The sequence below is a fragment of the Sprattus sprattus genome (assembly GCF_963457725.1).
Source record: "Sprattus sprattus genome assembly, chromosome: 15".
In the NCBI taxonomy this organism is placed as follows: domain Eukaryota; kingdom Metazoa; phylum Chordata; class Actinopteri; order Clupeiformes; family Clupeidae; genus Sprattus; species Sprattus sprattus.
Genome location: NC_137913.1, coordinates 10051814 through 10064313, shown reverse-complemented (window position 1 = coordinate 10064313; position 12500 = coordinate 10051814). Strand labels below are relative to the sequence as shown.

Below are 12500 nucleotides of genomic sequence, written 5' to 3'. Positions count from 1 at the left end.
CAACCCTATCCGTCTGTGCGCAGCACGTCAGTGGCTCCCTTCTCAGCTTCTCTTCGCTCTCCTGCCCTCTCCTCTCATCCTTCACCCCTGCCCTATATCAACATGTCGCTCTCTTCTCCTCTCCTCTCTATTCTCGTCTCCTCTCCTTTCTCTTCTCTCCTCTCTCCCATTTCCTCTCCTCATCTCCTCTCTCGTCTCTCCTCTTCTCCGCTCTCCCCTTTTTCCTCCTCCTCTCCTCTCTCGCCTCTCCTCTCTCCCATTTCCCCTCCTCCTCTCCTCTCTCGTCTCTCCTCTTCTCCTCCCCTCTTCTTATCTCCGGTCCCTCCTCTCCTGTCTTCCCTCCTCCTCTCCTTTCATCTTTTGTCTCCTCTCCTCTCTTCTCTCTCTCTTCCCCCCCTCCTCCTCCTCTCCTGTCTTCTCCCTGTACCTCCTTCTCCTCTCTTCATCCTTCTCTCTCCTCCTCTTTCTTTCTCCTCCCTGACCTCCCTTCCACTGCCATCCATTCTCCAGTTACATAACCCTCCTAAAAGGTGCTAAGTTGTGTGTGGGGCTCTCATGAAGCGTCTTGTAAAGCGGTGAACAACACACCTCCATGCTCAGCTCAGCGTAAAGGCCAAGGCTTGTACAGAGCTGCTAAAATGGCCCTCACTAATGTAATTACACTAATGCCAAAGGCCCTGGGCTGATACAGCAGGCTAATTACATTCGGGCCGACCTGATGGGGAACCGACGGGAGGTATGAGCGCTACACCACGCAGCACCGCGCCCACGCCACGCTTTTCTGCTCGCTGTCACTTAGAGGTGGGAGATTCATGCGCTGCGAGCTCGAGTCTCTCTCGCCGAACCCGCACTCTGTCACCAAATTAATCACAGGTAAATTAGAATAAATTAATCAGATTAGTGGCCACCAGGCACGCGGCGTCGCGGGCCAGATCACATAAAGCGTGTGCTTAAAGGCAGCACAGGGGCTGCTGTGCTTTTTCATGGCATTGTCTCAGTGACCTAAAAAAAACTCTCACACACACCCACGCACCCACCCACCAACACACTCTCACACACACACACACACACACACACACACACATCATCTAAAAAAAGACAGCTGGGCCAAGGTGGCCTGGAGGCATCAAAAAGGTAATTGTATGGTGGCCTAGAGGCATCAAAAAAGTGACTGTATGGTGGCCTGGAAGCGTCAAAAAGGTGATTAAAATGTAACAATTTCCCCTTGAGGAGGGAAGGACCCATCCTGGCCTGTTGTGGTTTTTACCGACCCGGGGTTCAGCACTAGAGAGTGGGCCAGCACGAAGCTCTCCTCCTCCTCGCGGGGCTGAGCCTGAGCCTGAGGCCCACTGACGGGAATCCGGTGGGGGTAATCACTACTGGGGGGGGTTTAGCAGGAGCTGGCCACCTGCTCTGGCAGTTGGAGAGATTTGTGTGCGGAGTGCAGGGTCGTGGGGATCAACGGGATTTAGGAGTAAAGAGAAGCCAGACGGGGAGCTCTCCGCAGACACATATGCTCCCAGGGAGGAGATGAGCCGAGAGCGGAGCCGGGCCCGATCCGTGCCTGATCCGCGCCGGGAGCCAGGAACAATCTGGGTTACAGTCCAGGCTGAAGGGAACCCAGGGACACGGCAGGTGTTCTCTTGCCGTTTTTGATGCTTTAAGCCTTTGACCTGTCCTGACACACTACGCTCTCTCTGTCACACACGCAGATTCTCTCGTAAACACAAAGCATGCGCTCAGGTCTATTCAGAGGAACACACACACACACACACACACACACACACACACACACACACATCACATATGCATTGCTAATAGTACTGTAAATATATATTAAATAAATATTCTGGTCCTGTATGTATGTAGTAATTGCTCTGTGGAGGTTTAAAAATGACATGAATGCTGAATTAATAGGTTTGTGTGTATGTGATTGATTGTGTGTTAGGGGTGTCACGATTTACTGATCGGAAACGGGTTTGAACTTTAGAGATGTGACTACATCGGACCCCTGAATCAATCCTAATGTACAATGAACCAGTCGATGGTCCGACTCTAAAGTTATGAATCAATTGACTGAGACTTTGCTGCCAATTTTACTTTAGTATAAACTAAGATGCTGCAAAAGACTTAATGTTAAGTCATGTTGCTTTCAAAATAGCATGATAATTCTGCATAGGGTCTGGCGTTGACCTTTTATAAGAGTAATGTTAGTGTTATGTCACTGATATATACTGCAACGGGCAGGGCTAAAATTAAACCAATCCACAATTATCTTGCAGCAAAATCGAGTGTAACATACACATTACACTGTCTTCAGTCAAGATGCAACAATGATTTGGTTACGTTAGCGTTGCATAAACTGATACCATACTTACCAAATAGAATATACCGCTTACCAAATAGACTATACCACTTACCAAATAGAATATACCGCTTACCAAAATAGAATATACCGCTTACCAAATAGACTATACCACTTACCAAATAGAATATAACACTTACCAAATAGAATATAATACTTACCAAATAGAATAGAATACAAAGCACTTTGGTCAGCGTGAGCTATTTTTAAATGTGCTTTATGAATAAATATGACTTGACTTCACTTGACATTCATTGATTCATGTCCCCAACTTGTCAAAACTGATGCATGGTTGCTCAACATGAACATGGACTCATAACGTACGTGTGAGATACAATTCTTTAATGCAGTATATTGGATAAAGTCGTATCTTCAGTTTATGTGCCATACCCATCTAACACATTCAACAGGTAATCTAACATTAGCGTCTCCGGCTTGATGAAATGATAGCCTTGGCTGTCTACTTATCTGTCAACTGGGGACGCTGGCTAATGTTAGGACTACTTACCTCTCATTGTGGATGTGATAGAAACTCGCTAGCCACATAGTGTTATCTCACAACCTGTGTCAGTAGCCTTCTTGTTAATGAAGTAGAGATAGCCTAACAACCCCTGCACAGCAGATCATAGGTTCCTCTCATCCTGTCACTCTCCTGTCACTGCAAACCCTTCAAAAAGTTTTTGGGCAGCAGATTCTACCGCTACGCATAACAATGTTTCCTATTCTGATCATTAATATACATTTTGTTTTCAGTGATAGAGTGATAGTTCTCCAATTTAAATATACTGAAGGGCTAAAACCTCCTTTTTTATCATAATATGTTTTCATATTTTTCCCCTGAGGCACCTATGCGTGGTGGTGTGAGACTAACAAAAAATATTTGTTCATACAGAATTTTTTTATTTTCTAACTGTCTTTATAAGACAAAAAGACATAAGACAATTTACAAAAATATTTGGGATTCCTGGTCTTTTATGAAATATATTTATTTGAAGGTAAGCAATGCCACCTTTTTATAACAGGCTTATTTTTGACTTGTAATGGAAAATGAATGTCTACATTAAACAAATGTTGAACTGTATCTATGCATCATGACACACTGCAGCAAATCGTACCTAATCGCATTTTATAGTTCCATATCATCTGAGACACTTGAAATCTGAGACACTGCTGTCCCCTCTTCCTGTCAGCGACCTTAATTTGCCCTTCGGGTTTCTGTCAGAGGGCTGAGAGACATTGCCCACTCACAATCTGGATCTGGCCCAGACCTGGCCCAGACCTGGCCCAGACCTGGCTCAGACCTGGCTCAGACCCGGTCCAGGCCAGATTCTGAGTGGGCAATGCACATACACACACATACGCACACATGCACTCGATACACACAAACACACATATGCGCACATACACATACACACAGGCACATATACACACACAGGTACCTACACACACACACACACACTAGATATACACAGGCGCACATGCACACACTACATACACACAGGCACATAGACACACACACACTAGATACACAGGCACACTTGCACACACAGACACATACACACAGGCACATAGACACAGAGAGATGCTCTATACACACTTATCTCCATAATTACAGTTGACATTTGGCCCCTGTGAGCTGAGACCTAAATACTAAGGGTGGTGTGGTGTGTGTGGTGTGTGTTTTCTGGGGTGACCCTGTGTGTGTGTGTGTGTGTGTGTGTGTGCTGTGTGTGTGTGCTGTGTGACCACGGTATCTTATTTACCACAGGATTTAGAGGTCGGGATTGACCACACAAAGCAATCCCCTCTTTAATCCATTCAAGCATTTGTGTCACAGTGCACACACAAACGCACACACACAAACGCACACACACAAATGCACACACACTCACTTACGCACTCACTCACATATACACACACAGAAATGCAAACACAATTTGCTCACTCACACATAAACCCAAACGCACACACACTCACTCACACATACACACTAGGACATGCACACATGCACTCACAAATATACACACATACACTAAAATAATGTATATTCAGAAAAACTGTGTGTGTATTTGTAAGTGTATTTGGTGTGTGTGTGTATGCATTAGCCAAATGTGAAATATAAAATCCCATCCAACTTCCCTTAAAATGTCAGTAATCCTACACTCATGCACTCCCAAACACACACACACACACACACACACACTCTCTCTCTCTCTCTCTCTCACACGCACACACACACACACACACACACACACACACACACACACACACACACACACACACACAGACACACACACACACACACACACACACACACACTCACACACTGCGAGCCTACGCCGTAACGCAGACAGGACTAATGAGAGAGAGGGAGGGAAAGAGAGAGAGGGGAAAGATGCAGAGGGGGAGAGAGGTAAAGGAAAGCAAGAGAGAGAGAGAGCGAGATGATGAGAGAGAGAGGGGGGGAGGGAGGAGGAGAGAAAACGAGAAAGAGAGAGAACATAAAGGAGAAGATCTCAGCTTAGCTAAGCAGAAAGATGAAGCCTGACCAAGTGAAGGCTTCAGGTTTGAAAAGACAGAAAAAGAAAAAGAGAGGAGAAAGAGAAAGAAAGCGAAAGTGAAAGTGAGAAAGCGTATGTGTGTAAGGGTTTGAGAGATATAGAATACATATGTGCCTCTTTGAGGAGAGACAGCTCTTCTTGTCCTTTATCTTGGGCTGGTATGATTTAAATGTGTAAGACACACACACACACACACACACACACACACACACACACACAGACACACACACACACACACACACACACACAGTGCACTGCAAAGCACTAAACAAAATTCTCTTGTGAAGACCATAAGTCCTCATATATTCCCTATGGGCTCCTCACCCACTGTGACGCATTATCTGTGTGTGCGGCGAGAGCAGCTGCTTGGCATGTCATGGAAAATCCTACCTGTTTAGACATGTTTATGGGGACTAGCACGAGTCCCATTAGAGAGTTTGCCAACAAGGCACACGTCTTAGTTTAAGCAATTAAAGATACTTGAAATAAGCAACAATTTACAAATATATATTAAGATACAGATCACATTAGCCTTTTATATATTTTTACGCTATATACCTGTTATATATTTTTTAAATAAAATTCATGTTTAATCATAAACTCAGTACAGCACTTACATGGTCATGTTAAGTGATGTATATTGTATGGTTTGGGCATCTGCCTTATTCTCTGGTTTGTGTCTGGTAGTTGTTTTTGTAATGCGTCGATTCAAACACTAATGACAGAGGATAAAAGTGACCTCTCATAGCTGCCGTTATCATTTTAGATGTTGTCCTAACAAACACAAGCAAGCTTCATATTTAAGGACGATTAAGACATGAAGGCGACACTTACAGCAAGCTTCATATAAAAGGACTATTAAGACATTAAGGTGACACTAGCAGCAAGCTTTATATGTAAGTACTATTTACTATTAAGGTATATTGAAAGAAATTGTCACTATGTCATACCCTTTAAATGGAGGATTACTTAATTAGGAAGCTTTCTTAAGTGGTGTGAATGACATGAAGACACAAACAAAAAGCATTTTTTTCATTTACAAAACTCTAGCGCTTGCAGTTCCACCAGTGATTGAAAAATGCAATCTTTAGAAAATGTTCACACAGGTTAAAAAAAAGCTGTTTCATACAATGCTGTTCCTTGTTCTTGTTTCTTGTTTTACCATATCTGAATGCTGATGATAAGGTTATAAGTATCACTTTATTCAGGAACATTGGTAACTAGGTACACTGTAAACCCGAACAAGTTCAGAGAACTCAAAACTTTTGATGTAACCGATTACATAAGAAAATTTGAGTACATATATTATTTTTTTTAAGTAAATGTAACTCAAAAATTATACATTTTCATTCCTTAATGTATCATTTTTGAGTTAAGTTTACTTAAAAAAAATAATATATGTACTCAAATTTTCTTATGTAATCGGTTACATCAAAAGTTTTGAGTTCTCTGAACTTGTTCGGGTTTACAGTGTACTCAGGACAAAGGGGTTTTATTACAATGTAATTGTCATGTAACGGCATTCAACGACAATTACACTCTTACCTTAACCCCTGAGCCAAACCCTGACTATAAATACAAAGTGTGCCAAAATGGAGCCCCACTTTTCTACCTAAACAATTTAGTATTAAATGACGAGTAACTCAGTATCTGAAGGGTGTGTTCTGCCCTTCCGAGCGCTCTGAGTATACACTGGCACTCTGAAAACACTCGTACATTTGGAATGCCATTGGAACTGTCATTTGGTTTTTCAGAGTATTACACTCTCAGAGGGTTCAGAGCACAGAGGTATGTGTTTGTATGTGTGTGTGTGTGTGTGTGTGTATATGTGCGTGTATGTGTGTGTGTGTGTGTGTGTGTGTGTGTGTGTGTGTGTGTGTGTGTGTGTGTGTGTGTGTGTGTGTGTATCACACTCTCAGAGCGTTTAGAGTGCAGAGGTGTGTGTTTGTATGTGTGTGTGTGTGTGTGTGGGGTGTGTGTGTGTGTGTGTGTGTGTCACACTCTCAGAGCGTTTAGAGTGCAGAGGTGTGTGTTTGTATGTGTGTGTGTGTGGGGGGGGTGTGTGTGTGTGTGTGTCACACTCTCAGAGCGTTCAGAGCGCTCTCTTGGCACTCCAGCTGAAGAGGCAGTGTGTGACATCACTCCAACTGAACTAGCAAAAGTGTCAGAGGGTGTTGGAGACTTATGGGTAAAATACAGGCGATAACCAGTCATTCGACAAAATTATATTCATATAGCTCTTAAACAGTGTTCATCATCCTCACGGTTGTCAAGCTGTTGAATGAAATAATTTCAACCCAGCTGTTTGTGTTATGTCCATTTTGATCCGTAAAAAAAAAACATTTGTAGAGAGATGAAGCGCTCTGTTTTTCGAACCAAGAAAGCCAAAGAAACCAGTAAAGGTGTAAGTAAAGTATATGAGTGTGTCTGATGGTAGAGAAGCTGAGGATACTTACTGCCTCTAGGCTCACAGTCACATCCAGTTCAGTGCCATCCCTGCTGGAGACACACACACACACACACACACACACACACACACACACACACACACACACACATACACACACACACACGCACACACTCCCAGCTAGAGACACGGTGGATTGTCTTAAATAAATAAATGTCTTATGCATTTCTTAGGCTTGCTCTTCTGACATTCTAACTTTTTTCTGCATCTCCCCATCTGTAAGATAACACACGCACATACACACACAGACACACAAACACACACAGACACACACACTCACACACACACACACACACACACACACACACACACACACAGACACACACACACACACACACACACACACACACACACTCACACACACACACTCACACACACACGCGTGCGCACACACACATTCACACACACACGCACATAATGTAAGCTCTTGCTCTTCAGACATGATCACTAACTCCAGCACTCTTGCTCTGCTGTTTCCCCCGGTTCTGCAGGAGAACCCGTACCTGTGCAGCGACGAGTGCGATGCCTCCACCCCGGAGCTGGCCCACCCCCCCAGCCTCATGTCCGACCCCGAGAGCAGCGGGCCCCTCACCTACTGGCAGACGGTCACCTGGAGCCGCTTCCCCGAGCCCCTGCTGGCCAACATCTCCCTCTCCTGGGACAAGAGCCTGGAGCTGACCGACGACATCCTCATCGCCTTCGAGTACGGCCGGCCCACCATCATGGTGCTGGACAAGTCGCTGGACAAGGGCCGCAACTGGCAGCCGTACCAGTTCTACGCCGACGACTGCCTGGAGGCCTTCGGCATGCCGCCCAAGAAGGTGCAGGAGCTGTCGGCGACCAACGTGACCCGGGTCATCTGCACGGAGCAGTACTCGCGCTGGGTGGGCTCGAAGAACGAGAAGAACGTGCGCTTCGAGGTGCGGGACCGCTTCGCCATCTTCGCCGGGGTGGGGCTGCGGAACATGGACAGCCTGTACACGCGCATGGAGAGCATGAAGGGCCTGCGAGACTTCTTCACCTTCACCGACCTGCGGCTGCGGCTGCTGCGCCCGGCGCTCGGGGGGACCTACGTCCAGAGGGAGAACCTGCTCAAGTACTTCTACGCCATCTCCAACATCGAGGTCCCCGCCAGGTAGGAAAGCTCACTGGGTTGGTGGCACACGCAACACTGCGTAGGGTTTTTAGTGCACCTGTGTGCGTAGACATCGGACAACATGGTCATCCTACACATGCACCACATATTACCTGTTTAGTGGTCCTAGGGTTACTAGGGAAACAGCGAGCATAAAATGTAATGATGATGATGGTGATGATGATGATGATGATGATGATGATGATGATGATGATGATGATGATTACGTTATCGACGAAACTAGCCCTGTGTGTCTCGTGTACGTGTGGTAAGTGTAGGCACCACCACGCCAAGTGCCCTGGGTTTCACGAGAGAACTGAGTTTTGAGACTGGAGCCCTTTTGTTTCTCCAAATTAACCTCTGATGCACTGATGCCAAGATGGTAGCCTCCTAAATTACTAAACAAAGTCCATGCGACATGCTTAATCCATGCCTCTCCACGCCTCTCCACGCTCAATTTAGCAGCTGTTGGCAAATACGCAACAGCCATGAGGAGAATTCATCCGCCTGTGTAGCCGTGCTCCGCCCGAACCTTTCCGGTAACACTATCCGTCAATCAATAGTTATTCTAGTATGTCAAAGAGGAAATTGTTTTAGGGGGACTGGAAGCAGGCAGGGTTAAGTGGTGGAGAGGATTGGGGGATGAGGGAAAGAGGTAGTGACGGATGGTCACTGCTGGAGGATAGGCAGGGGAGAGAGAAAGAGAGAGAGAGAGAGAGAGAGAGAGAGAGAGAGAGAGAGAGAGGGAGAGAGAGAGAGGGAAACGGCTAGGTTATACCCCCCTGGAAAATTGTCCCAGGATATTTTATTCATCCGGCAATATTGGGAAGCGTTTTAGCAGACTCTGAATAATGAAAATAGCCCTGGCTCCCTGACGGCCGCTCCAGTTAGTGCTGCCTTAAATGGACTCCACTGAAATGGACTGGTGGCAGCAGCGGGTGTGGGGGCAGCGGAGAGGGGGTCCCTGCTGCTGGGGTAATAGAATTAGGCCATGAATTGGAGGGCCTGGGGGAAGGGGGGAAAAGGGAAGGGAAGGGGGGGGGGGGGGCGGGGGGCGGGGGGCGCAGCACAGGGACTCATTTCCCCCCCGTTATCCGGCTCAGCGATCACCAGCTGTAATTACAGATAATCAGCCTTCACAACAAGAAGCAGGGCCGCCTAATTGAATAAGACGCAATGTCACTTGTTAGCGGGGGTCTGAATTGGCTGTTAATTTCCTAATTTACCGATGTGATTTGTGTTTCGCTGCTCTATTAGCTTAGAGGTACTCCCATAATGATGTTTGTCCTCTCAGACGGAGTGTTAAATGTAACCTGCATTAGTGATCGGCCGGTGCTGCTGCTGCGCGTGCTAAATATAGCTCAGGGATGACGGCATGCGTTCTCTTTCCAATAACACACAGGAAGAGTTGCTTTGATATTGGGGAAATGAAAGGTGTTCATTCCGTGCTGGTTAGTGTGACAGCGTTCATCGACCACATTTTCTTCGCTCGCACTTTCATTCTTCGCCTCAGAGTGCAAGGACAAAGAGATGGGGACGCGTTCGTTTCGGCTCTGCGCCTTGCAGATGTGCTCTACTGTGGTTTTGCTGCAATCTCGTGCAAGACGCACACATCACACCCATCTCCATGCGCGCGCACGCACACACACACATACACACACCCATACACACGCAAGACTACTCCCACCAGATCTGCTAAATTCCGAGGCTTGGGAATAGTGGGAAAAGCCAGTTCCTGAAGTAAAGGCAAATATCTAAGGAGCCGTTTCGTGAACCTTAATTAAACCTTGCGAGCAGAGAGTTCTATAAATAAGAGGTATTCCCAGGGTCCCCGTGATTTATGCAGGGGCTGCCAGAGCCTTATCACACCCCGCTCCCCCTCTTCTCCTCTCCTCCTCTCCTCCTCTCCTCCTCCCCTACTCTCCTCCTCTCCTCCTATCCTCCTCTCCTCCTCTCCTCCTCTCCTCCTCCCCTACTCTCCTCCTCTCCTCCTCTCCTACTCTCCTCCTCTTCTCCTCTCCTCCTCTCCTCCTCTCCTACTCTCCTCCTCTCCTCCTCTCCTCCTCTCCTACTCTCCTCCTCTCCTCCTCTCCTCCTATCCTACTCTCCTCCTCTCCTCCTCTATGTCACCCGCTCCTTGCGCCAGGGCATCCTCAGACCTGCACGCTACCCCCAAACTTCTGTGGTGTTCTTTTCTTCTTTTTTTTCCCCCTTGTTCATGCGATCATTATTTTGCTGTTGCCTCACATCCCCCCCCCCCGCGCACTCGTGGAGGAGATGAAGCAGCCACCCTGACGCTGGCGACATCAAACACTGACCAGCTGGCACGGCCACCGCCGAAGGGGAGCCTGCGACAAATAGGCCGTTTTTCTAACCAACAAGCCCAGAGCTCCGAGGGCCGGGACAGAGGGAGATGTGAGGGAGATGCTGTCAAGGCTGAGATGGAAAGAGATGGAGAGAGATGGAGACTGATGGAGGCTGAGATGGAGAGAGATGGAGGCTGAGATGGAGGCTGAGATGGAGGCTGAGATGGAGGCTGAGATGGAGGCTGAGATGGTAACTGATGGAGGCTGAAATGGAGGCTGAGATGGAGGTTAAGGTGGAGAGAAATGGAGAGAGAAGGAGGCTGAAATGAGATTGAGATTGAGAGAGATGGAGGCTAAGATGGAGGCTGAGATGGAGAGAGATGGAGAGAGATGGAAAGAGATGAAGGTTGAGATGGAGGCTGAGATGGAGAGAGATGGAGGCTGAGATGGAGGCTAAGATGGAGGCTGAGATGGAGGCTGAGATGGAGAGAGATGGAGAGAGATGGAGAGAGATGGAGGCTGAGATGGAGGCTAAGATGGAGGCTGAGATGGAGGCTGAGATGGAGAGAGATGGAGAGAGGCTGAGAGAGATGGAGGCTGAGATGGAGAGAGATGGAGAGAGGCTGAGAGAGATGGAGGCTGAGATGGAGAGAGATGGAGACGTGCAGGGAGGAACACATGTGCTGCTATATCAGTGGTGTAGGGCAGAGCTACGTCCTTGGGTTCAGGTTGGCAAACAGACAGAGGTCGGTGGGGTGGGAAAGTGAGAGAGAGAGAGAGAGAGAGAGAAAGAGAGAGAGAGGAGACATGAGGATAGAGAGGGGATAGGGAGAGGAAGAGAGATAGAGAGAGCAAGAGAGAGAGAGCGACAGAAAGGGAGAGAGAGGAGACATGAGGATAGAGAGGGATAGGGAGAGGAAGAGAGATAGAGAGAGCAAGAGAGAGAGAGCGACAGAAAGGGAGAGAGAGGGGGGGACAGTAAGATAGAAAAGGGAGAGCAAGAGAGAGATGGAGAGGAAGAAGAAAAAGGGTGAGAGTGACAGAGTGAGATAGAAAGTAAGAGGGAGAGAAGGAGATATAGAACGGTGTCGGGGCAGGGTTTGATGGGTAAGATCTTCATTTTACCCTGCTGATATGAAAAAAGCAGTTGCAGCAGCAGTAGCAATAGTAGTAGCAGTAGTAGTAGCAGTAGGAGTAGCAGCAGCAGTAGCAGTAGCAGAAGCAGTAGCAGTAGCAGTAGCAGTAGCAGTAGCTGTAGGAGTAGCAGCAGCAGTAGCAGTAGCAGAAGCAGTAGTAGCAGAAGCAGTAGCAGTAGCAGTAGCAGTAGCAGTAGCAGTAGCAGGAGCAGGAGCAGCAGTAGGAATAGGAGCAGCAGTAGTAGCAGCAGCAGCAGTAGCAGCAGTAGTAGCACAAGCAGCAGTAGTAGCAGCAGTACCAGGAGCAGCAGTAGTAGCAGCAGTAGCAGGAGCAGCAGTAGTAGCAGTATTAGAAGCAGGAGCAGCAGTAGGAATAGGAGCAGGAGATCTCTGGTGGAAAAGACGAGTTCACCGCTGCAGTAGCTCTCCCCTTCATTGGAGAGGAACACACATCCCAGCATGGCACCATGGCGTCCTGCTTAATTTGTGCACATGAATAAGTAACGAGCAGCCAAATTATTCATCCTTTC

The 12500-nt window shown here is 47.2% G+C and overlaps 1 protein-coding gene across 1 annotated transcript in view; it reads left to right on the top strand.

Annotated features, from left to right (window-relative positions):
* The window catches only part of ntng2a (netrin g2a), a gene marked incomplete at both ends in the record, with an annotated part of 77625 nt that overhangs the window by 5881 nt on the left and 59244 nt on the right, over positions 1–12500 (top strand). Inside the window, one exon of the mRNA XM_080852565.1 lies at positions 7885–8528. Coding sequence (XP_080708691.1) covers positions 7885–8528 — 644 coding nt within the window. The remainder of the gene's footprint in view (positions 1–7884; positions 8529–12500) is intronic.